The 27,033-nt window shown below is 34.1% G+C and overlaps 1 protein-coding gene across 6 annotated transcripts in view; it reads left to right on the top strand.

Annotated features, from left to right (window-relative positions):
- Positions 1-27,033, top strand: part of Kdm6a (lysine demethylase 6A) — a 122,133-nt gene that overhangs the window by 90,323 nt on the left and 4,777 nt on the right. For all 6 annotated transcript variants that reach the window (XM_055598259.1, XM_055598261.1, XM_055598260.1 and 3 more), the window contains 10 exons: positions 2,317-3,095; positions 6,555-6,684; positions 9,990-10,095; positions 10,676-10,881; positions 12,133-12,197; positions 12,274-12,348; positions 12,762-12,910; positions 17,832-17,946; positions 20,725-20,912; positions 21,441-21,582. In XM_055598259.1, the coding sequence (XP_055454234.1) occupies positions 2,317-3,095; positions 6,555-6,684; positions 9,990-10,095; positions 10,676-10,881; positions 12,133-12,197; positions 12,274-12,348; positions 12,762-12,910; positions 17,832-17,946; positions 20,725-20,912; positions 21,441-21,582 (1,955 nt within the window). The remainder of the gene's footprint in view (positions 1-2,316; positions 3,096-6,554; positions 6,685-9,989; positions 10,096-10,675; positions 10,882-12,132; positions 12,198-12,273; positions 12,349-12,761; positions 12,911-17,831; positions 17,947-20,724; positions 20,913-21,440; positions 21,583-27,033) is intronic.

Genomic DNA, 27,033 nt, shown 5'->3' with positions numbered 1-27,033 from the left:
GTTTGGTTTTGTTCATATTTTAAATTAAAATTAGATATATCAGTGCAAGCTAATGGGAAACATTCAGTAGAGAGATTGACAAAATAGAGGAAAGAATTGTTAGATTGAGAGGGTATATTTTGGGAATTCAGTATCTTTAAACACTAAAAGATTGTTAAAAGGATAACATGAGACTTTTGTTAAAATGCCTATTAAGGTTCGAAAATGTAATTGACAGTTAAATAAATGCCAGCCTTTGTCATGATTCTGAAGAATAGTTCTCTTGTTTTTCTTCCCCTCTAAATCCTGGGCTTGCTTAATTGCTGAAATATTCAAAAATAGTCAATCCTATTTTAGAAATCTGGTAACATTAAAACAACAACAACAAAATCTTAACTGATTATCATGGTTCATGCCTCTAATCCTAACCTGCCATTCAGGAAACTGATGCAGGAGGAATTCAAATTCAAAGTGTCCATGACTATGACATAACCAGACTCAGTCTCGGGGAAACAAATAGTTCAACATTCCAATGATTTTTCAGGCCACAAGGCTTCTGTAGGTGACTGAGTGGCAGGAAGCCCTACTCCCTCATGGCCAATGCCTTTAGGAGCCTTACAGTGTAGTTGTAATGAAGTGAAGAAAACTATGCAAAAGTATTGAACTAATTCCAGATCAAAAGTTTCTCTCATGAGATTGCTTTACAATATTGCAGCTGGAGATCCTCAACCTCTGATTTTAGTATCATAGATTCTAATTTTGCAGGCTTAAAAAACTTGTTATATAAATATTTTCTGAATTTGTAGCTTGAAAAGCGTTGACATACAGATAGAAAAGACAAAATGTTTTGTCACATTTACATATTATAATTAATGTATTTGTTAAGTTATTAAACAATAAATACTGATAAATATTAAATAGAATTTTTGCTCACCTATAGACTCTTGAATATTTTAAGGTACTGAAATTTTTGTAACATTTTTTTAAATGAGATTATTTTTTTATAAAACTAAATGGTGTCAACCTTTTTGTTTTGTTTTGCTTTTTTGTCAGACAAGATATCATTTAGCTTGTCAGACAAGATAACCTCCAGCTATCTAGGGATGAATGAACACCTCTAGTCTTCCTGTGTCTATCTCCTGAGTACCAGGTTTAAAGATATGGGCCAACTTACCCAGCTCTATGATCACATCTCTTAACGGATACTATTATTGAACTCTCACTTATATCAGTTTGTAATGTTGCTAGGTTTTTAATATGAGCCTTACATTTTCATTTTTAGAAACTGATTTCAGAGTTGCTTATTTTTACCAGGGAATAGATTTACCATTTAGTATGTCAATAATCGGCTAATTTTTATTCCTTGGTGGCTTAGTATTGCCAAGTTAAATCTCACCTTTCAAAAAAAGCTTTCAACTCTGTTATTAAACTCAAAGTATAGTCCTATTATTTTTTGTCCAGTTACTAGGAATATTAGATGAACTATGGTAATGTATAATTGTGTCTGAGTCCCACACTTGCTGTTTTTATCTAAAATTATAACAAGTTGGAAACTATGAAATTATTGGTTCATAATTCCAGTGTTTATCAGTGTGGCTGAAAACTTAACATTCTTATTTAGTTATTTTGTCAGTAAAATAAAATGAAAATTGTGATACCAGGGGCCAATTTTCAGGTAAAAATTACTTGTCTTAGTTCCATTTACCTTATTTTTATTCCACTAGATATATTAAGTGACCTTCCTCTGGGCTCAAAACTTTTGTTAACTGTAGTATACTATCTATCCTGGCTTATATTTTCCTAAGTGCTTATGCTCAGTTGATTAAAATGCAAGTTACTTCTAAGTCATTGGCATGTTTATATATATGGGGTTGGCTGTGTGAGGAACCTTTTTAGTAAATTTTAGCAGTGTTGCTCTAGAGGATAGGTCCTTTAGCATGTGATTGATTTAGGAAGGAATATATTTACAGTAACTTTATTAATTTTAAAGATAAGGTGAATTTACTTTCTATATTAATCTCTTTATATATTACAGATCCATTAGATGGTTTATCATATTCATAGCTTGATTTTTAGTGATATTATATGCCTATCCATATATGATTTTAGAAATGGAAATCTGTATTTTAAAGCTTAATTTAGAGTTCTTAGTGCTTTCTGTAAACTACATACTAATTAAGTAAATTCTTTTTGCTAACTTTAAGTACTTTCTTGATAAATTTAAGAATTGGATCAAATTAGACAGATTTATTCTTCTTGGCTTTTACCTTTAATATTTAAAATTCTGTGTATGCTCTGAGTTTAACATCAGTTTAAACTATCTTTCTTTCTTTTTAGGGGCTTCACAAAGGTCAGAGTTCACATTTGGCAGGCCCTAATGGTGAACGACCTCTCTCTTCCACTGGGCCTTCCCAGCATCTCCAGGCAGCTGGCTCTGGTATTCAGAATCAGAATGGACATCCCACCCTGCCTAGCAATTCAGTAACACAGGGGGCTGCTCTCAATAACCTCTCCTCTCACACTGCTACCTCAGGTGGACAACAAGGCATTACTTTAACCAAAGAGAGCAAGCCTTCAGGAAACACATTGATGGTGCCTGAAACAAGCAGGCATACTGGAGAGACACCTAACAGCAGTGCCAGTGTCGAGGGACTTACTAATCATGTCCATCAGGTGACGGCAGATGCTGTTTGCAGTCCTAGCCATGGAGATTCTAAGTCACCAGGTTTACTAAGTTCAGACAATCCTCAGCTCTCTGCCTTGTTGATGGGAAAAGCTAATAACAATATGGGTCCTGGAACCTGTGACAAAGTCAATAGCATCCACCCAGCTGTCCATACAAAGACTGATAATTCTGTTGCCTCTTCACCATCTTCAGCCATTTCCACAGCAACACCTTCTCCTAAATCCACTGAGCAGACAACCACAAACAGTGTTACCAGCCTTAACAGCCCTCACTGTGGGCTGCACACAATTAATGGAGAAGGGATGAAAGAATCTCAGAGTCCTATTAAAACAGATCTGCTTCTAGTTAGCCACAGACCTAGTCCTCAGATCATACCATCAATGTCTGTGTCCATTTATCCCAGCTCAGCAGAAGTTCTGAAAGCTTGCAGGTTAGTGTGGGAAAATTAATCACAGAGTGAATGTTTGACAGTTTACCTGATCAAAATCTGGGAAATGAAAGATAGTGTAATCAATCATTCACAGTAAAAGTTTGACCAAAGCTTGTTTGAATGTTTGCTTGTACTTACCAATGATTGTGAAACTGTAATTTGCTTAATCTGAGAGGGTGTGTCCGAACATGCTGTTATTGCCCTCTACTGGTTGGCACAGTTGTTGGCTTCAGTGTGTTTGACTGTTCTGGGGATGGAAATGAGACTTACTCACATTTGGCTAAAAAACAAGGCCTGGAAATCCTATTGTTTATTTTGGCTTTGAACAGAGTCTATTAGATGTTAGACTAGGGATGGACCTTAGCAATTGCCAAAGGTAGTCTCTGCTAACCTTGGTGCCTTTGACTCTAGAAGAGGTTATTAGGTAGATAGGAAGAAGTAAAGGACAATGGAGAGATAAAACAGACTGATAGCCTTTCATGAAAGGATGAACATATTCATGTTAGTTTTGAAAGGATAAACCCTCAGAAACTTAGAGGGATAATAAATCTCCTGTTTAGAATAACAAAGTCCTCATTAAAGGATCAGTCTGATCAGACAGCACCGTCTTTCTGTAATATTTGGAGGACATAGCTTCTTAGTGGTCTTTATGCATGGCACCTTTAAGTTTTCTCGTTGACTTGTATTTGTCATTCCCTATGTGTAAATAAATCTTGAATGTTAGGGCAGTTAACATTGCTTAGACTAATCACAAGAAAGAATTCTGTATACTTTCCTAACACATTAAATTTTAAGTTTAAGCACTGATGTAGATTTTGAAAGACTTTAATTTGGTTTCAGGTTTAATCAACAGAAAATAAGCATTCTGTAAATAGGAAATATAAGCATTAGGTCTGTTGACACTGGCCATTTAATATAACAATTTTATTTGAAAAAGCTCCGAACAGTTCTCATGTAATTGTCAGTACTAGTGTGTTTTATTATCTAAAAGTGTGATTTTTTTTCTATTGCTGTTTATATTATTAGAATGATCTACCTTTAAATGTTTGTCTCTAATGAACTGTTTATAAAGAATTAAGCTTTCTAGAGTTTGCTACTTATGGGGAATATGGACTAGGACTGTGGCATAGGGGAGAAAAAATAATTTAAAATATATTTAATTAATCCTAATTTATCACTCTAATTATGATACTGAAACTTTAATATACTAAAGTTCTTTAAAATATTTCAGTTGAAGTATTTAGAGTCTTCTGGAGTGTGATTTCTTGTGTGTTGATTTTCATTGTTTCCTGTCAATTTTCAAACTATCAGTTAGTTACTTTTACACTGATAAGTTTAAGCAGAAAGTCTTTTTCTTATTATATACTTTGTTTAGCCCATCTTGCTGTGATCATTTTCCTCGGTGGCCTATCATGTGACAGCTACTATCATTAATCTTAATTACTTTTTTTCAAGGGATGGGAGGCATGAGCAGGCTCTCTCTAGCTTTGAACTCACTATGCAGACCAGGCTGCTCTGCCTCTGCCTCCCAAGTGCTGGAATTAAAGGTGCATGTCACTGCACCCAGTTAATCCTAACTTGTAATATTTTCCATGTCAGCATTTAATACATTAGATCTCTAAATTTAAAAGAAAAATATTAAACGTTAGTTAAGGTTCCTGTATTTCTAAAATTTGATTCTTTATGAATTCTTAGTTAAGAGGCATTAATCTCATTGTTTCCAAGTTACTATTATTCATTTCAGCATTGGACCCCTTTTGGTGTCTAGTACCACAGCCATAGATGACTCTGAGATACAGTGCCTTGATCCATTTCTAGTGCACTTGTCTTCTATTTGCCTCTCTCTTGGCTGATCTGATCCCTGCCCTCCTTTCCCAGTTCTGCTTCTGTGCTAAAGCAGGGTCTTACTACCTTTTCCGGTTTCTAGAATCAGTACATTTGCTTAAAAAAAGAAGAAGAAGAAACAACTGAGATGTTAATTAAAAGGGGTTTCTGGAGGTAGATTCAGGGGGTATTATTATGTTTCACAAGTTCTGAGCAATGTAGAAGAGCAGTTCTTGTTAATAAAATTGTATGCTGTGCGGTGCTGAGTTGACTGTATTAATGTGTTAAGAACGATGTTCTTAGCCAGGAGTGGTGGTACACGCCTTTAATCCTAGCACTCCTCGAGGCAAATGCAGGTGATACCTGTGAGTTTGGGGCTAGCATGGTCTACAAAGCCAGTCTAAGACAGCCAAGGCTACAAACACAGAGAAACCCTGTCTTGAAAAACAAACAAAAAAACAGTAATATTCTTTGATTTCATTTTTGAGGCCAAAGAGGACATTGGGACATTCTCTTCAGAACATTTTCATTGTTTTATATTAAACTTTTAACTTAGAAAGCCAAATTTGCTTCATTACAGACACTTCAATATTGTAAGCTAGCTGCACCAAAACTCTTATCAGTCCCTGAGTGGCCTTGGGATACTTCATCCAATATAGGCCTGAACGTGTTAATGAGGAAACAGAAAATCACTTGTATAAGCTGGAGATCATTCATCTCAAGCTTAGAGAGGGGGAAAAAAAAAGTCTTGAAATTACAAATAATAGGGTGTTCCATTGATAAAACCCTGTGTCAGGACACAGGTATAAGAGACCTGGTATGTGGCTTCTAAGCTTTTTAATGGAAGATTTGAAAAAAACAAAAAAAAACAAAAAAAAAACCCCAACATGGTATTACTCACAAAATACTTGCCCATTGTTTCTCTACTGAACGTTTTTTTTTTTTTTAAATCGGAAAAAAAACAGTGAAATGGTATAATTTCTAAATTCTCTCCATCATATTATTTCATAACTTTGCTTCCTTTCCTGTCCACATTGGACTATTTTAATAAAAGTTTCATTGTCTGGCTTAAGGTATCCTAAAACAGTGTTTGGAAGATAACATATGCATACTTTGCATCTGTCTACACCATTAAGATTGATAGGTGTACTTGAGTATTAAGTATGTATAGTCTCTTATATAATGACTATATGTATCAATTACTTCAGAGAAATTTCTGTCAATTTCATACTTGCTGATTTAATAAGCAGGTAGTTAATTTTGAGACAGTAAGAAACTGCTAAAATGACCTATTTGTACTTTTTCTTGGCTGAGCTAAATAAATCAACCTTGTATGGGAAAGATTCTAATGCTACAAATGAAATTAGAACTCATACTTGTTCTTCAGATACCAAAATCACAAACGAAAGAGGAAATGTTTCCTATGCTCCACATGTGTGCTTTTAGTTTTTCTTAAGTGGAAGATACAGGAATCAAAATGAGTATTTGCAGAAATAATTTGTTGCTATTGTTCCTGCTGGATACAAAATTCATGGATTTATGACATGCCCATTCAATTAATTATGAGTTAATTCAGAATTGTTTTCTGCCTTTCATGTAAAGCTGATTTTTTTTTTCTCCTGTTATTTTTTAAAGGAATCTGGGTAAAAATGGCCTATCTAACAGTAGCATTTTGTTGGATAAATGTCCGCCTCCAAGACCACCATCCTCACCATATCCTCCCTTGCCAAAGGACAAGTTGAATCCACCTACACCTAGTATTTATGTGAGTCTCAATTTACTGACTAGAAATCAACAAACCACTTTTTCCTGCTTTTTTTTTTTTTTTTTTTTTTCTTTTTTAAAAATATTTTGGGTCAGCCGGGAGAAGTGGTGTGTGCCTGAATTCCCAGTACGCAGGGAGGCAGAGGCAGGCGGATCTCTGTGCATTCAAGACCAACCTGGTCTACAAAGTGAATTCAGGACAGCCAAGGCTACACAGAGAAATTCCTGTCTCAAAAAAAAAAAAAAAAAAGAAAGAAAGAAAAAAAAGGTCAGCATAGATATCCTTTACCAAGTATTACAGTTATTGGTAGCACTGTCAATATTTGGCAATAAAAAAGATGTATTCAACAATATTTTGTGATACTTTGCAAAATACCTTTTCAACTATTAACTGGTTATATGAGAAATTTGTTTTTGTTTTGGCTGTGCTGGAGGCTGAATCCAGGGCTTTGCACATTCTGGGCATGTACTCTACAACATTGCTTTTATACATAGTCTCTCTGTGATTATATGCCATATGTGAATAAGAAATACTTTCACTGCCTCAATTTTGAGCAGTATTTAAAAAAGCTACTTAGAACTACTTAGAAAACATTCTTCAGTAAACTATGTTTTAAATCTACAAATTGAATGGATATCAGTATTCACTTTGTTTAACAAGTGCTAAAAGAAAATACCATCAAAGACAGAAAGGCAGGGAAAGTATCTTAAGAATGTGGTCTTTCCAAATGCGATAGACATTACAAGCAGGAGAGGACCGGGAACAGAACTTGAGCCTACCACAGATGGCCTCTGAAAGACGCTACTGATTGAGGTATCAAAGCAGAGGCTGAGACTCATAGCCAAACTTTGGGCAGAGTGCAGGGAATCTTATGAAAGAAGGGAGAAATAGAAAGGACCTGGAGGGGACAGGAGCTCCAAAAGGAGAGCAACAGAACCAAAAAATCCGGGCAAAGGGGTCTTTTCTGAGACTTGTACCCCAACCAAGGACCATTCATGGAGATAACCAAGAACCCCTGCGTAGATGTAGCCCATAGACTCAGTCTCCAAGTTGGGACCCTAGTTAGGGGAGCAGAGACTTTTTCTGGCATGAACTCAGTGGCAGGCTCTCTGATCATTGCTTCCCTTCCCCCCTGCGGGGGGTGGGGGGTGGGGGGGTGGGGGGGCGGTGCAGCTTTGCCAATCCACTGAGGAATACAGTGTAACTAGTCCTGATGAGACCTGATAGGCTAGGGTCAAATAAAAGGGGAGGAGGACCTCCTCCATCAGTGGAATAGAGGAGTAGCATAGAGGGAGAGGAGGGAGGGAGGGAGAAAGGATAGAATTGGGAGGAGATAAGGGGGAGGGGGACACAGTTGGTATACAAATTGAATGAATTGTACTAAATGATAAAAAGAAAAAAATTAAAAATAAAAAAAAAGAATGTCTTTCGAGGAGGAGAGACGGCTCAGCAGTTATCTGTACCCACATGATGGTTCCACCATCCTTAACGAGATCAGATGCCCTCTTCTAGCCTCCATAAGTAGCAGGCACACACATTGTATATTTCCACACAGGCAAAACATTCCTATACATAAATTTTTTTTTAAGCCAGCATACGTAAATAAAAAAAGAAAATATGATGATAGACGGATACATGTCACCCAGTATCTTTGTAAGTCATTTTGCATATTTGAAACTATCAATTTTATATTTAAACATTTAGGCATTTGATAGGAAGAGTTGAATAAAAGCAATTCTTGTATTTTTCACAAACAAATTCTGCTACTATTGTATTCACTTCTTTCTACTGCCTCCCCAAGTGAAAGAAAAAAAATTAGATACATATACATTTAATGGTAATATACTTTGGTTGGTCTTACATCTGTGAAACTGATTCTTGAATTTGTTTGTGAATTTGTTCGATTTTTTTTCACTGAGATTTTAAATTGGCGAAATTCATATGACAAAATTTACCATCTCAACTCTTTCTGAGTGTGTAGTTAAATATATTCATGTTATTGTACAACCTGTTTTGAAAACTTATGTATCTTGTCAGAGTGTCTACCCTTTGAAAATCTCTTTTTCTCATCCGCTTAAGATCTAGAAGTCATAATTTTGTTTTCTGTTTTCATGAATTTCACTACTTTATGTAATGGAATCACATGGCCTTATGACTAGCTTATTTCATTTGTCTACCGTGCCTTCAAGCTGCATCCATGTTATAGCATATGACAAGATGATGGCCACTCGATTTGGTGGTGCTGGGATTAGACTCAGTGTTTTGCACATATGAATGAAATTCTACCACAAAGCTCTGTCTTTTCCTTCAATAACTGTTTTATTTGTTGCTTATTTTTCCCCTGCTGGGGGTAAAACCTAGGCTCTTTTGCATGCTAGTCAAATATTCTACTTTGCACCACATACTCTATCCCTTAGCACACTTCTAATCCTGCCTGATAACTTAAGTACAAGAATAATATTGCATCAAGAACATGTTAAATCATATAGAATCTTTTTTAGGATTCATTTTTTTTCTTATTTTTATTTCATGTGAATGGGAAATTAGTTTGATATAAATGTAGGTATACCTTGGAGCTTGAGTGACAGAGTGAGTCCCCTTGACCAAAATAAAACTATTTTAGTTTGGAGATATGGCTCAGTAGTTATGTTCACCTACTGCTCTTGCAGAGGAAGGACCAGACTTTGATTCCCAGCCCTGTGGCTCACAATTACCTGTAACTCAAGCTGGCCTAGAACTCAGTGATATGCCTACTTCTGCTTCCTGCTTACTGAATTTAAAGGTGACTGCTACCACTCCCAGCTTCTCTATTGGGTCTTTTAATTTTTTTAAATTTTGTAGCTTTTCAATAGGGGCAATATTAGAGATAAAACTTAGAGCCCCCAGATGGCAGATAAACACTCTACCAATGGACTTACAACCCAGCCCATACTTGGTGCTCTTGCTCTCATTGATACTGGACTTAAGGTGTTAATGGAGGCTGAACAAACTCTCTTCCACTGAGCTATTCTTTCTATCCTGCTCCATTTTTTCTTCCTTTTTAAGGTTCAATAATCTTCACTTTGGTTTTGAAATTTAAATGTGATTTCTGCTACATAATTTGTTCAACATATAGTATGCAAAAAATGTATGTGGTTACTACCTAGTCACAATTAAAATCAAAATTCAAAAATACTAGAAAATAGAAAAGAAATTTGAACACATGGAATAAAATATTTAGATTGGCAGGTAATGAATATGAAGTATAATATTTAAGTTAAAAGCTGTGTCTTCCTGAGATGTAACCACATATTTTAATTTTACAGTTGGAAAATAAACGTGATGCTTTCTTTCCTCCATTACATCAATTTTGTACAAATCCAAACAACCCTGTTACAGTAATACGTGGCCTTGCTGGAGCTCTTAAATTAGGTATGCTTTAAGTAAAAAGAAAAATGTTTTCTATGCATGCTGTCTTTTTACCGTTTAAAGCACCAATAGAGAAGTTTCTTACCACCCCCCACTATCACCACTCACACACATATTTTCATTTTATTGGATGGGGCAGTCTTGATTATTTTTACTTTAAGTCCTTGTTTTGAATGTAGAATGGTGTTGATATTGGTTACTGGCAATTCAGAGGTAGTTTTTTTGTTTTTTGGTTTTTTTTGTAAGTAAGTTTTATTTTTATCTCATTATATAATAATGGCATATGTTTAAGTATAATGAGAATTTTGAATATAAAATGTAAGTAAAATTTGCTTTACTCATCATACTATAGCCCCATTGGTATTTTCTTGCACCTGCCAAAATTATGTGAAAGTTTGAACATTGGACTATTTTATTTTCTGTTAGAACAACATGAACATTATGTATGCCCAGGACTTCAAAGTATATAGATGATCTGGTTGGTTTTACAGAAACTAGATATACTGCCATAAAATACTTTTTTATATTTTTATTGTTGTTTTGTTTTTACTAACTTTTATTTATTTATGGCTTACTTATAAAGACCTGGGACTTTTCTCAACTAAAACTTTGGTGGAAGCTAACAATGAACATATGGTAGAAGTGAGGACACAGTTGTTACAACCAGCAGATGAAAACTGGGACCCTACTGGAACCAAGAAAATTTGGCATTGTGAAAGTAATAGATCTCATACTACAATTGCGAAATATGCTCAGTACCAGGCCTCCTCATTCCAAGAATCATTGAGAGTAAGTATTTACTTTGTGGAGATTTTTAGAGATTTAAAATTTATTTTCATTTTGTACTTTCGAAAGAAGACATTACCTTTGTAGTTATCATCAACTTATGTTCCAGAAAATAGCTTGTAATTGCTATCTATCTATTTTACTTAAGTAAAACTATGAGTTGATACTGTTTTTTTTCTTCTTCTGACAGCTTAATATTATTAAGTAGACAACTCTTTAAGGAAGTATTAGTGTTCTTCCTTCCAGTCTTAGTTCATTAAAAAAAAAAAAAGAAATACTGAGGAAGAGGTAGAAATGAGACTAATTATTTCAACGTATATGAAATTTAAGATCTGAATTTTGAAACTAATCAAAATATTACTAAAAGACCCATATAGGTCTTATATTATTGAAGCATTACTGAAATCATGTATTAAAATGAGAACTTTGTGAGTTCTTCCACAAACTGGACATAAAAGATCCATAGAAGTGAGTTCTTTGAAGTACTACTCTAATTTTGTGCAAAGTTGTTTTGTTTTGTTCATATATCCTACATGGAAAATTTAATTTATGTGACTGAAAGTCTTCAATTTGTAGTTCAGTAGATTTGTTTATCTCTTATAAAAATATTTAAAATGTTTCTCTGAGTGCACTTTTCAGTTGAGGCAACATTTATACATGAAATTACATATTTAGATTACTATCTTAGTTAGGGTTTCTATTGCTGTGATGAAACACCATGACCAAAACAACCTCAGGAGGAAAGGTTTTATTTGGCTTATACTTTCACATTGCTGTTCATCTCTGAAGGAAGTTAGGACAGGAACTCAAACAGGACGGGAACCTGGAGGCAGGATCTAATGCAGAGGTCATGGAAGTATACTATTCAGGTTGTTTTCTTACAGAACCCAGGACCACCAGCCCAGGGATGGCATCACTCACAATGGGCTGAGCCCTCCCCCTTTGATCTCTAATGGAGAAAATACCCTACAGCTGGATCTCATGGAGGCACTTCCTCAACTGAGGTTCCTTCCTTTCAGATAACTCTTGTCATATGTAAAGTTGACACAAACAAGCCAGAACAGTTACTCTTCCACGTCTACAAAAGAAATTCATCTAATGAAATCTGTTCTGCAATTTGCATTGAGTTACAGTGAATTACATCAGTTTTCTCTCCTTGCAAATAGAGCTAGTATGGGAATCTGCAGTTTGGTGGCACGAAGGAAAGATGGTTGTGTGAAGTACTAAGCTACAATGCCCTTTTCTAATTTTCAGGAAGAAAATGAGAAAAGAAGTCACCATAAAGATCACTCAGACAGTGAATCTACATCATCAGATAAGTAAGTTATTTTTCATTTCCACTTAATATTTTTATTTAAAAGATGTGCTTGTAATTTTACATCTTTCTTTTTTAAGTTCCGGGAAAAGGAGAAAGGGACCTTTTAAAACCATTAAGTTTGGGACCAACATTGATCTGTCTGATGACAAAAAGTAAGTCCTTGTGATAGTTCTGTGAACTGAAGCATAGAAATATCTTTGCTCTGGTTGAGAATTGTTTATAATTTCTTCTATCTTATTTATTAGCATTTTTCTAAATTAACAGGTCAAACTAATTTTTTGCTAGGCTTACAACTAAATTATTGTTATTATTTTTTAAATTTAAGATGACTACATGCTTTTTCTTTTCTTAAAGTAAGACCTAGCAGTTAATTTTTTATTTATGTTCTAGGTCTATAACTTTAACAGCTTTTCATTGGAAAATTAATTTTGACATTCCATTATTTCTGATGTTAAGTAATATATTTATAGGTTTGTTTTTCTGATTGGATTATAGGAGCTTTTAATAAATAATAGATAACTTCCACAAATATTTATAGTAGGGTTTTGCTATTATTTCTTTATAGGTGGAAATTGCAGCTACATGAGCTGACTAAACTTCCTGCCTTTGTGCGTGTCGTATCAGCAGGAAATCTTCTAAGCCACGTTGGTCATACTATACTGGGCATGAACACAGTTCAACTATACATGAAAGTTCCAGGAAGCAGAACACCAGGTAACTTTTATGAATTAATAACTAATAAAAGATGGATCATGTAAAGAGACTCCATCTTTGTATTTAAAATGAACAAAACTAAGATTATTCTTAAAAGATTAAGAACTTTTAACAGGACTTAGGTCAGGATCTCTTCCCTTTGATACCTTTCAAATCTGGTACTAATGTTTTTGGGTTGGGTTTTTTGTTTTTTTGTTTGTTTGTTTGTTTGTTTGTTTGTTTTTACTGAGAAAGTTCATTAGAGCACCCTGGAACCCAACAACTGGAACCCAACAACTGTTGTTCCTGCATTGTTCTGAGAATGGCAGGGGTACAGTATTTCCTAATAGTTTTTTTAAAGACACAATTATAATAGATGTTTTATATCATGGGCAAGCACATGTCTTATATAGAACAGCTCACTTGAAAAACACATTTTCCAGTCTATTCTGTTCTATTCAGTTTTGAAAAGAAACTGTTTTTTTAGTATTGTTGCTCTATAAGGTACAATTTGAGATCAGAGATGGAGATACCTCCAGAAGACCTTTTATTGTAGAGAATTCTTTTAGCAATTCTGGGTTTTTTGTTGTTCCATATCAAGGTGAGAATTTTTCTTTCAAGGTCTGTAAAAAATTGTGTTGGTATTTTGATGGGAATTGCATTGAATCTGTAGATTGCTTTTGGTAAGATGGCCATTTTTACTCTATTAATCTTGCCAAGCCATGAGCATGGGAGATCTTTCCATCTTCTGATATCTTCTTCTTATTCTTTCTTCAGAGACTGGAAATTTTTTTCATACAAGTCTTCGACTTGCTTGGTTAGGGTTACACCAAGGTACTTATGTCCTTTGTGGCTATTGTGAAGGGCGTTGCTTCCGTAATTTCTTTCTTAGCCCTTTTGTCTTTTGTATACAAGAGGGCTACTGATTTTTTTTTTTTTTTTTTTTTTGAGTTAATTTTGTATCCAGGCACTTTGCTGAAGGTGTTTATCAGCTGTAGGCGCTTGAATGGAACTATTACTAGACTTGCCCTGTGGACTTTGTCACCAGTTAGACTGCTCAATTTTTACAAGTTATGTCCTTTTCTTCATGTCAAATGGTTCAATCTTCAGCTTTCATGTTTTCATCTGCTACTAATATACTGTCTTCTTTGGGGCTCATAGATTGATATGAAATTTCAGAGTAATGTTTTGAAATATTTAATAATCACTATAATCCTAACATCAATGAATTATTACAGTTACTGATACGAAACAAATACCTGTGGGTTGCATATCTCTGTCACATGTTTCTATGTTCTACTGCAAATAAACATAACCTAAAATCCAGACTGCTTCCTTTCTTTGTCACCATAATGAATCAGCTTAATCATTTCAAAATAGGACCATTTTGCTTTACTAGTATAGATCATTGGTTTTTATCTGCGGCTGTCCAGATGAATCTCTTTTGTAGAATTGTTGTGGTTAATAATATTTATTGTTGATTTATCTTTTAGTTAAGCTGTGGTTATTCCTAAACAGCTGTATACCCAAATCACCACACAGAGACTAGGACTTATTTAATTAACCTAGAGCACAATGCTGGGCAATAGTTACTCATCTTAAACCTCCAAGCCCGCATAGTTTCCTCCCATTCAGATTTCTCACATTATAATTGCTTTTAGTCATATCTTAGGTCCGGTTTATCTCTCTTCATGATTCCAAGTCTTGTCCTGCTGATCTCTCCTCTCCTACTCCCACTGGCTTCATTCTTCTCCCATCTGGACCAAGATGGTCCGATGACCCTATTCTCTACATTGCACAACACTGGCTGGTTGTTTAATTGACAATTACAGAGAACAAATGATGGCATGTTTACACTAACTTGAGACAGGTTTCACTTAGAATAAGCATCACAATGTGATGTCTGGATTGAAACCAGATAGTGGGGTAGAGAAATCAGCATTTGAAAGAACAAGGTTAATTTGTATACATTCCATAAGAACATTATACCAACATAGTATCAGATTGATTGTCCTTTGAAAACCATCCCATTTGAACTATTTTCTGCAAATAATAAATATGCTATAGTTGAAAAGAACCTTCCATTACAAAACTGAGGAAAGTGCTGGGCACAGTAGCACACATGCCTCTAATCCCAACACTTGGGGAGGCAGAGGCAGATGGATTGCTGTGAGTTAGAGGTCAGTCTGGTCTACAAAGCAAGTCCAGGACAGCCAAGGATACACAGAGAAACCATATCTTGAAAAAACAAAAGGAAACTGAGGAAAGAACACATATATAAAGTATTGTATGACTTGTGCCTATACGGTTCTGAATATTTCTTGAGTATTTTATTGTATTTATCATGTATGCCCATATATGCTTTCACAAATGTGTGTATATGTGCCGTGGTATACATGTGAAAGTCAGAAGAAAACTTGTTAGAGTCAGTTTCTATCCTTCTACCACATGGATCTGGAGGATTGAACTTTCGTTGTCCAGTGTGATTGATAATAAGCATTATTATGTGCTGAGCTGTCTCACTCACCCTGGATTCCCATGCTTGTACATTTTCATGGGCGGCGGGGGATTAAAAACTTCTGGAAAATGCTCCAAGTACCTACACTAGAAATCTTACATCCTATCTTCAAACTTTTTTTAATGTAAGTTTTTAAAAATAGATTCTATATATGAAAAAAAACGTGTTACTTGTCTTTCTTAAGCCTGCTCACTTCATGTAGCATAATAATCTTAATTCCATCCATTTTTCTGTGAAGGTTGTAATTTCATTCTTACAGCTGAATAAAATTGATATGTGTATTAAACTTTATTCATTTATGGGCATCTAGGCTGGTTCTGTGGTTAGGCTGTTATAAATAGTGCAGCAGTGAATGAACCTGAACATCATTATTTCTGTGGTATGTTTGTTTAAATTGGATCATACAGAAGTTGTACTTGTAGTTTTTGAGGAATCGCTGTACAGATTTCCGTGTGGCCACACTGTTTTACATTTCCACCAAAGAAGTATAAGGGTTCCTTTTTCTCTACATCCTTACCAGCACTTTTTGTCCTTTGTTTTCTTAATAGCCATTCTGTCTGGGTTGAAAGACAGCAGTTTCAAAGCAATTTTAATTTGCATTTTCCTGATGTCTGAGGATGCTGAGTACATTTTCAAATATATATTTGCCATTTATATTTCTTTTTTGAAACCTTAGTTCATTAGCCCATTTATCGGTTGCATGAATAGGAAGAATTTCATATTTGTGATTCTTTATAGATTTCTAAATATCAATCCCCTATCTGATATGTTATGGTAATGATTTTTCTCCCATTCTCTCAAAGTAACTATCTGAAGAATTTCTATAAGGTAGTGGTATTCAATAGAAATACATTACAAATCACATATAGTTAAAAAAAATCATTTTGATACAATAAAGTAGGAAAAAGTTAATGAAATTAATTTTGCCCTATAATATCCAAAATACAAACAAATAATCAATACAAAATTACAAAGATGTTTCACTTTTTTTTTTATAGCAAGTATTTGAAATCCAGTGTATAATATAAAATTGCTGCCCCTTCTAGCTCACATTTCAAAAAGTTGCTGGGCCAGTCTGTGGTAGTGCATGTCATTAATCCCAGCCCTCAGGAGACAGAGTCAGGCATATCCCAGTGAGTTCGAGGCTAGTCTAGTTTATAGAGTGAGTTCCAGGACAGCCAGGGTTATGCAGAGAGCCCCTCTCAAAACAAAAACAAAATAAAACAAAAAAAGAAATAAAATAAATTGTTGGTATTAGATGACACGGTTTTATAAGAAATGTATATACTGGATGCAGTTTTAGCATCTCTGATTATAACTAAACTTACTGTTATTTAGAACCCATACTATGGGACATTTTCCAATATTTACTTATAACTGCTGTGTACCATTATATTGCTTGCTCTGAGGAAGGTAAAACAATAAGCTTCAGTGCTTTTGTGAATCCTCAGTTAGGTGAAAATATGCAAACAAAATACAATTTCTTGAGGACAAAGTTTGCTTTCTCCCTTCTTGACCCAAACAGTCATGAGGGGCACTACATAGAATTAGATTTTTTAAGTCTTCTAAGTTCATCACTCAGCTAACAATACAAGAAAGGCAACATGTAAAGTATTCTATATCAGATGTCTACTAGCTTTAGATCCCCTTCTTTTGGTCAAGGATTTATTTACTTCATAGTAGTAAACCTGATGATTATCTCCCTGAGTTCTGATAGCACCGATATTCATGTAAGGGGGAAAAAAGGGTGGATGTCTTTATTTTTCCTCTTTTTCCCCCTGGTGTTACTCCTTGAGAGCAGCTATTTTATTATTCTGTGAGGATTGAGTTTATTACTTATTGTATGGGTATGTATATGCACATGAGTTCAGGTGCTGATGGAGGCCAGGGGTGCCACATCCCCTTGGAGCCATCTGGTGTGGTTTCTTATATCAAACTCAGAAGAGCAGCATACATATACTCTTAATCTCTGAGCCATATCTCCAGCCCAAGTAGCTATTTTTTTTTAAAACTAGGCCTTATTCACAATGAAAACAAAAAAAAAATTGGTAATGCCATCTATGACATATATATTATTTTATTAGGTACCATTCTAATATTATTTCATTCTTTTTTCAAATAGCAATTTTATACAAATTGTTAACATTTGTTTATATATATAAGGAAAGTGTACTAAATTGTTTTAACAGCTTGCCAAACCAAGTAACCTGAGTCTAAACTCTGCTTTGCCTTCCATATTAGCCCTTACTGAGTAAGTTAGAAGTTATTGGCCAAACGCAGTCATAAAACCTTTCATAAAATGCCAAATGATAAAGAACTGAATATTTAACATTTTCTATTTAACATTTTAAAGGTTTCATGTCTAAAGATACATTTTCTATAGAATTAATAGTTTGTTGATTTATTTTTCTTTTTACCTTTTAGGTCATCAAGAAAATAACAACTTCTGTTCAGTTAATATAAATATTGGACCAGGTGACTGTGAATGGTTTGTTGTTCCCGAAGGTTACTGGGGTGTTCTGAATGACTTCTGTGAAAAGTAGGTTTCCAAGCTAAACTTTCTTTAAACAAAATTACTATAAAACAATAACTACAAAGGACAACTTCCTAAACTGGATACCCTAATGTGTCAGCTTTCAGTTACTATTTACTGGAAATTTTATGTTAAATCAAAGTGATTCCAAACCTATTTTGTGTTACTAGAAAACTTAGGAAAAATATCGTCAAACCACTCTATGAAATAGATATAGTCGTAGGCATAAGTTTATAAAAATTGAGTTATTGGTTTCATTTTTAAATGATACATTCAAATACTTTTTTAAAAGGCATGTATTTAAGTAAAATTATGAATATTTTAGAAAGTAAAAAAATTCTATAACTGAGCATGCTTTGTAGGAATAACACAAGCCTAAATATCTTATGCTGCCATGTCATTTTGATATAAATTATTTTTAAAACTGCCAACTTTTCTTATGTGGCTTTTTATAAAATTTAACTAATTGCTTCAGATTTTGTTTTACTAATCAAGGAAAGCGCATGGTGGATATTTTCCTTTAAGATTCTAGGACTAGCCATCCTTTGTGTTATGTCTTATGTTAAAGGGTACTTTGAATTTTTAAAAATTGGTTTAAATTTATTATCTCTAGATAGAACTGTATTCTTTTTTCTGAATGTCGTGCAATTATGTAAGCTTCTCGTATTTTCATTTAGTAATTATGAAATAAAAATTAAAAGCACAATTAACATGTGGTATTTTTTTCCCTATCTCAGTTAAATGTACGGGAAGCAATTTACTGACTTAATTTAATGTGTATGTATGAAATTTGAAAACTAATTATAGACATATTTCTTATACTAACATTTAATTTCTTACTTTGCTTTAAAAGTCTTTGCTGTAAATATTTCGCTAATTATGACATGTATCGTAATTGAAAATAAAATGAAGGACCCAAATATCTTAAATGAGAGATAAGCACCGTATATTGTCAGTACTAATTATTTGGTTTCTCTAATACAAGTAAACTAGATACAGAATTTTACAGATTCAAATGTATTGATGAAGATACTTGTTCTACTTTGTACCATGCTTTATAGATTAGTAGTCTTGTTGCTTTCCTGCTTTTAGTTAGAAATTTTTCTCCAGTTTTATGATGGTACCACAAGATTGAAATGTGCTAATAACCATTTTTGCTTTATAGGTAACTGTAATTGTACAGCTTTATTACAAATAGCTAGCCAGGCCTGCCTATCTCCTTGCAGTTAAGCTATCATTAGCAGTGTCTTCTAGAGAGTTTCAGAGAGCTGCAGAGCATTTTATAAAGCTTTTGTTTGTTTAGAGAAGTAGAAAATAAACACTAGAACACAAGATTAGGGGCCATAGGGGTTACAGAACAAACTTGAGGCGGTCTCTTTTCTCCTACTTCTGGAGTTCTAGGGATCGAACTCGGGTCCTCAGGCTTAACCATCTTGTCAGCCCTGAATTTTTAGGCTTTATGGCAGGTATTTTTACCAACTGAGTCATCTTGCCTGCCCTGAATTTTTTTAAGGAAGAAAAAAGGAAAAAGAGAGATACTAAGCTTCCACTGTAGGTCAAGGGCTTTCCCCATAAAATCTTGGATAATAGCTATTTTGCAGATTATGTGTTTTTTGTTGTTATTGTTTGTTTGTTTTTGGTTTTTTTTGTCACAATTATGTCATTGTAATAACAAAATCAGTTATTAGTCATATGTAAATAAATGCCAATGTCTATCTTCTAAAATGTTTGTTTATAAAAACTGTCAGCAGGGTCATAGTTTTGTCAACTTCTATAAAATTAAACTATTATAACTTTTGATAGACTTTGTCTTATATTTTACCCCAAGTTATGAAGTGAAGGGTTACTTCTTAGATTTTAAGCAAATATTTCCACTATGCGTGTTCTTCTTTCCTCAAAATCTAAAATTTGAAGTGATTAATTGAAATATATGAAATTTTCTATAGGAAAGTTGCTATGTAGTTTTTTCTAAAGTACTTGTTATCATTAATAACCAGAAAAATATTAAAGTAGGTTAGTAATATTATGTTTAGAATGTTTCCAAAAGGATGGACATGGTTATTGTGTGTGATGTGTACAAATTTGTTTTCAACTGCAGTTTGTTGTTGTTATTGTTTGTTTGTTTGTTTGTTTGAAACAGGGTCTCTCTCTGTGTAGCCCTGGCTGTCCTGGAACTCACTCTGTAGATCAGGCTGACCTCCAACTCACAGGGATCCTCCTGCCTCTGCCTGCCGTGTGCTGGGTTTACAGGCATACACTACCACTGCTCAGTCTCAGCTGCATAATTTTAATTAGCTGATCTCTCAAACCATGTAGAAGTTGACAACTTACACCCCCTTTCCTCCTTATGAATCAAAGCAGCAATAGGGATTCTCTCTCAAATTGAATGGAGTTTCTGATACTTACATAGTGTTCTTGTTTATGAATTTAAATGAATTCACCTTCACCCTCTGTCTTAGTGATTTCCAGGTATTGCAAGAAGAGAAGGGTTCTATGATTCGATGTCTGAAAGGGAAGGGGGCTTATTGAAATGAAATTAGAAATAAAAGTATGCTTCACTTCAGAATCATAGATTCCATTTGAATCTTGGAGAAATAAACTAAGCTATCTTCAGATGTCTTTCTAATTTCACTCTTTATATATATTCAGCAGTTTTTATTATACTATCAATTAATCTTCATTGAAATCAATTATCATTAAAAACTTTTGACATTAGTTTCGTATTTTATAAGGAATTTATGACAGTCCTGGACCCATTTGTACTGTTTTGTTTTGTTTTTCCAGAAATAATTTGAATTTCTTAATGGGCTCTTGGTGGCCCAACCTTGAAGATCTATATGAAGCAAATGTTCCTGTGTATAGGTTTATTCAGCGACCTGGGGATCTGGTCTGGATAAATGCAGGCACTGTTCATTGGGTTCAAGCTATTGGCTGGTGCAATAACATTGCTTGGAATGTTGGTCCACTTACAGGTATTTTAAAAGGCTATGCTTGAAAAAAAGATTTAACGCTCCCCCCCCCCCAAAAGACAATTATAAATAATAGCTGTCCAACGCTATATATCTGTAGCAAATGAAGGTTTATATACATGGAAAATATACTTGTAATAATTTTGAGTCCTTGATTTTGTTTTGTAAAGTTAATTCTTAGGCGGGTAAAGCTAATTGAAAATATATTCCTGTAGATGTTTTTCTTTTTCTCCTTTAAGTTCTATGTTGAACAGTTTAAATTATGCCTTCCCTCAGGCACTATTGCCTTAAGATTAATAATGTGTCATTTGAGCCAAGCATGGTAGCACATACCTGATATAATAAATATAAAATATAATATGTGAATACAAATGAATATATTATATATAAACTTATTAATATACTATATATTAATATAGTATATACTATATATAGTATATATAGCATTTGAAATGCTTTGAGATTTTCATGAGGTAATAATGATTATCTTCACTTTTGATCGTTTGGTTTGTATATTCTTTTTTCCCTCAGCATGTCAGTATAAGCTGGCAGTGGAACGATACGAATGGAACAAATTGCAAAGTGTAAAGTCAATAGTACCCATGGTTCATCTTTCCTGGAATATGGCACGAAATATCAAGGTTTCAGACCCAAAGCTTTTTGAAATGATTAAGTAAGTACCTTCTAAAATTGCTCTACTGAACTCTTAGAGGCCAAGGTGACTGTTAAATAATTTTCCCCTATAGAATTATATTAATATGAGAATCTTTTTGTTACAAATACTCTTTTTCTTTCAAATAACTCACTATGGCTTAAGAAGGAATAAAGGTATAAATTATTCTACAGCAGAAGATTGACTTTCTAATACTTCCCTACTCTTCTCCAAACTATTGGATTTCTCAGTAGAATTTTAATTATAATATTAAATGTCTGCTTTTAGTCACTGAAGGAAGAATGACATCACAGAATAATTGCTGTTACAGAGAAGTTAAAAGAGGGAGTTGACTAAAATGTCGGTTAAATTATCTTATAATTAGCTGTTCCCCCTAGTTCAGAGAGAGAGAGGGAGGGATCGATTAAATGAGGGCTGGGGTGCTGATTAAGTCAGTAATTGCTCATTGTGCAAGCATGAGTATCTAAGTTCAGTTTCTTAGAACCCAAGTAAAAAAACTGTTTATGTCAGTCAGTTAGTGTCTATAACCTCAGCAGTTAGGGGTAGAGACAGGTAGAACCCTAGAGTTCATTGGCCAGCCAGCTCAGCAGAATTGATTCAGTGAGAGACCCTGTCCCAAAATAGAGAGTGGAGAGCCATTTAAGAAAGACACCTGATATCAACGTATATAATGTATATTTCCAAAATTTGTTTGACTAATAAATACCCTTTACAGAATTGGCCTCAGAACTCATTTTGAAATGTTCTGCTTTACACTCCCTGTTAAGTTTGTTATAGTATTTTATATACTAAGTAGTTCCCATGCAGGTATATTAACTTTGTATGTATTCTTTTCAAAGTAGTTTATTTTAAAAAAAAAGAATCCTAGTTATTTCAAATTATTTAACACATATATACATATATACATACACACATGAAGACAAAAAAATCAAAGCATAACAAGTAATGTACTTATGATACCTTTACATATGGGATATTAGGCATCAAAATATATACATATAATTTAATTACTTATATTTGTTTTTGCTTTTGAAATGGAATGTCACCCTGTTTCTCATACTGGCCTGGAACTAACTATGTAGTCCACTATGGCCTTAGACTCTTGGCAATCCCATCTGCTGTACCCTCCTGAGTTCTAGCAAGTTGTGGGCATTGATCCACCACTATGGGACAATACAATTGAAAAAGCTGTTAACTAACATCTATATAGATTGAAAGTGGTTCTTTACATTTTGGATTAATTAGGATTTTATAATTAGAAACAAATTTTTTAATGGGAATTAGGTTCTAATTCCTACTTAATACAGTAGCCTTCTTTTTTACAGTCATAATTTATAATCACCCAAAAATTTCTTGAAAACTCTTATCTTTAGTTTAAAGATCTTTACAAATGGGTCTAAAATTTACCTGCCTTTTTGTCTCAGTTCCCTAAATATAGTTAGGTTTGAACCTATTCAGCTACTATTTGAGAACCAGTTGTATAGTACCAAAGTACACATAGGAATATAAAGATAAATTTACTGGTTTTGTCAGGCATAAGTTCTAGTGATGTAATAGGGGAGACTACCAAGCAGGAGGTCTGAGGTGATGTATTTATATGGATAAGATACAGTTGGTAAATACTTGGGTAGAAATGATATGAATGCTACTTTTACTAGGGAAGTAAAAATGGATGAGGGATGTTATCTGAGACTCAAGGTGAATTTTGTACTCATACCTAAATAATGATTTGTAATGCAAAAATCTGGGGATAGAATGTTTCAGATTGGGAGGAGACAAAAAAAGCCAGTGTGACTTAGAGCAGCAGAAAGAAAAAGTAGTAGTGATTTGATCAACAAGGTAACAAAATGAAGTTTGTTCACAAACTTTTGTGATGTGGTAAGAAGTTCATTTATATTGGTTCTAAATGCGGCTCACCATCAGAGGATTTTAAGCAGGAGAGGAAGATACTTTCAGCTCCACTATAAGAAAATAGACGTTTGCTTTGTGGAGAACAGATTCCAAAGGGCAAAGTTAGTTGTAGGGAAGATGACTGAAGTAGTTTAGGCTAACTTGGAATAGATTTGCATGTGGAGGTAGAGAAAGTGATCAACCTGGGAACTCTTGTACAATAAGAACTCATAGGACTTGTGCTAATAGATTGAGTAATGCAGTGAGGAAAATGGAACTAAAGAAAGACTGTTTTCTTCCAGTATTGTATTATTTATAACCAATTTTACATAATTTAAATAACTATCAGTTTTGTCCCTGCTTTGGTTTACCATAATCCCATCATACTTGTCATCTTTCCAGGTTCCTTCCAGTTTATCCTCTTTCTTCTTTAATGTTGTAAAGTCTTGAGCACCTGCATTTTCCTGTTCTTCATGTTACTTGGCCCTAGAAAATGTCTTAATTATTGGCTCTTGATTGCATTCCTCATTTTGATAAGAATTCTGTTCCCAGCTTGAATTATCAAATGTGATTAAGAAGTTCTTTTTGCCATTGTACCAATTGAAAATGCCAATGACAGGTACAAGCCCCTAGGCCTTGGTTCTTAACATTTATTTTTACAATGCATTTTGTCATTGCTATAAAGTATACTTTTACCAACCAAACCACTTGCTTTCATTTCTTCATTTTATGAATCTGGGGTAATTACTAAGGATATATGAATAGGTCTAGTTAGTACAGATAAGTAAATAGAATAAAAGAAATACAATGGTAAGTGTATTAGAGTCTTCTAGTGTCTTGAGAAGTGCATTCCTCTAGTTCAGACTAAGCAATAGATTACACTGCTAGTAAAAACAAACATTACTCTTCATAAAGAAGACATTCTTTTCACCTTGTTTCTTTTTTTAACCCTTCAGTTTGTTAGTGTTCTATTTTTTATTGAAAAAAAATTTCATATAATGTATTCAGAGCATGATTTTTTCCTCTCCCAATTCCTCCCTACCCCTCTAATCCACTCAACTCCATGCCCTTTCTTTCTCTAAAAAACAAAACAAAGGAAGAAACACACACTTACAAAAACAGAAACCAGAATATATTAGTAAAAAACTAGAAAAACAAAAAATGCCAAAGCAAAGTAATATGAGTCAACATGTCTACAAAAATACTGTTGTGTTTGTTTTGTCTTATTCATCTACTACTGGGTATGGGGCCTACTCTGAAGAGTTGTTAATATACCCAGTAATGCTTCATTACAGAAAACTAATTTTTTCTTTACAAGTGGTTGTCAGTTGCAGAGAATTTTTTGATTAGGGTTGGGAGCTTAAGTCTACTTCTCCCTCAACACTGCAACCCTGTTTGTCTTAAACTTGTGTGTGTTACCAGAGTCTCTATGAGTATATTATGTGCATCACTTTGAAGACACTGTTTCCATGGAGTCAGCCATCCCCTGTGGCTCTTAAAAATCTATCCCTTGATCCCTGAGAGGGGAGATTTAATGAAGACATCTCATTTGGAACTGAGTATACCAAAAATCTCTCATTTTCTGTACATTGTTGAGATTGGGACTGTGTTTTAGTTCCCATGTAGTGTAGGAAGATGCTTCTCTGGATGAGCAAGGCACTGTTTGGGTATAGCAGAATGTCATTAGGAGTCCAAGGCTCTGGATTCAATCTTTCACTTTTAAAATAAAAGATTCTATGTGTTCCACATTGCTGTCTACCCTAAACTTATTTATTCATTCTTCTCCTACTTCCAGTTTGAAATTGTGTAACCTCCTTTCCATATTTATTTAGCAGTTCCTATAGACTAATACATGTGCACACACTTTTTGGTTGAGCCACATGAAAAAGTAATTTGTAGTCATCATGGCATCACCACCAGATACTTCATTCTCATAAGACTAAAGAAAAGCTACATAAGCATGTAACCATTTATCATATCTAAGAAATATGAAGTTCATACTGTAAGTTAATGCATGCACTGTCCACATATAAATCACCCCCCCAAAAAAAACCCCAGTTTTTATTTTTAATACTTAATAAAATGAGACATTTGCACAGGTACTTACTTGCCTATCACAGGAATCACAGGTCTTTACTTAAAATTCTGTTTTTACCCAGTCAAAGTTCTACTAGAACTATGGGGAGACTAGAAAACTTTTTAACTTTTTCTTCATTTACATTTCAGTTTATGATTAATACAAAATTTTTAAGATAATACTTGAAATGACTTTTAAGTGTTAACTACTTAATTGTGAGGAATTTGTTGTTTTCTTTTTTTTCTTGTTCACATGAGTTTGCTTTTTTGCTTGTTTTTTGTCCATGAGGTGAAATTTCCTAAACTACTCATTTTATCACTGAGACCTTGATTTTCAGCCATATGCTTGATTTAAATGAAACTCTTAGATGACTTAGTGATGCTCAGATACAACCACTGTTGTCAAATCCTGACTTGAGAGTTAGCATGATAGCTTTGAAGGTTTTTTGTTGCTAATTGAGTGAGAGAGACCTGTCTTGGCCAGCAACCTCCAGGGCTGTTTAAAATTTCTTACTTGGCAGATTGTATTCTATAAAGATTTGTAAAGTGCCATGTCTGATTAACCCTTGTTTCTTCTCTTTCTATACTGGTATTTGGATACCTAATTTAGAAACTTCATCAAGATGCCCCTAAAATGTCAGAATAATTCAGTATGTTTTTAGCTTCTTCATAATATCATTAGTGGCTTCATTCCTATTACTCTAGTGTTTCTAAAACCTTACCTAAAAATTGTTTGAAATTATCGCATTTGAAAATATATTCTTTAAACAGCCCCACTACTCATGGCATTCCTACTTTGCAGAAGATGCCTTTCCCATCTTCGTACCTAAACCTGGATTGATGTATTCAAACTCAGACATTTCATCTACAGAATAGAAAATGTCCATGATTTCTGTCTTCTTTCATTTGAAGGTGATCCTTCCTCCTTTTAGTGTCCATGATATTGTATATTTATTCATCTTGGTTCAATGTGTCAGTTCATGAATATAGTATACATTTTCATTCTCCCTTGTGAAGTTGTCCCCTGAAATTTCACTTATCTTTTCAAATCAGTTTTGACTGGACTAGAGTATATCATGTAACTTCAAATGTACTACAACCTCTTTCTGTGGTTGTCCTTTTTTTTAATGTATATATAATATAGTGATCTCAGCATGCACTTGAAGCCCATCTAAATTTATCCTCCTGCCTCTACCTCCTAAGTGCTAAGATTGTAGATACTACTATAACCAGCTGTCTTCTGTCTTTTACATAGTTTTTCATCCAAATGGTTAAAAAGCAAGACTTGAGTTTTAAAGAATTGTCTTTCTCTATCTGCTAAAATAATTTCTAACCTGGTCTCTAAAATGCACTTATATCAAAGAAAGAGAGAGAGAGAGAGAGAGAGAGAGAGAGAGAGAGAGAGAGAGAGAAAGAGAGAGAGAGAAAGAAAGAAAGAAAGAAAGAAAGAAAGAAAGAAAGAAAGAAAGAAAGAAAGAAAGAAAG

This window comes from Psammomys obesus, unplaced genomic scaffold (assembly GCF_907164565.1).
Source record: "Psammomys obesus unplaced genomic scaffold, mPsaObe1.curated_primary_1811, whole genome shotgun sequence".
Classification (NCBI taxonomy): domain Eukaryota; kingdom Metazoa; phylum Chordata; class Mammalia; order Rodentia; family Muridae; genus Psammomys; species Psammomys obesus.
This window is presented reverse-complemented; position numbering and strand designations above follow the sequence as displayed.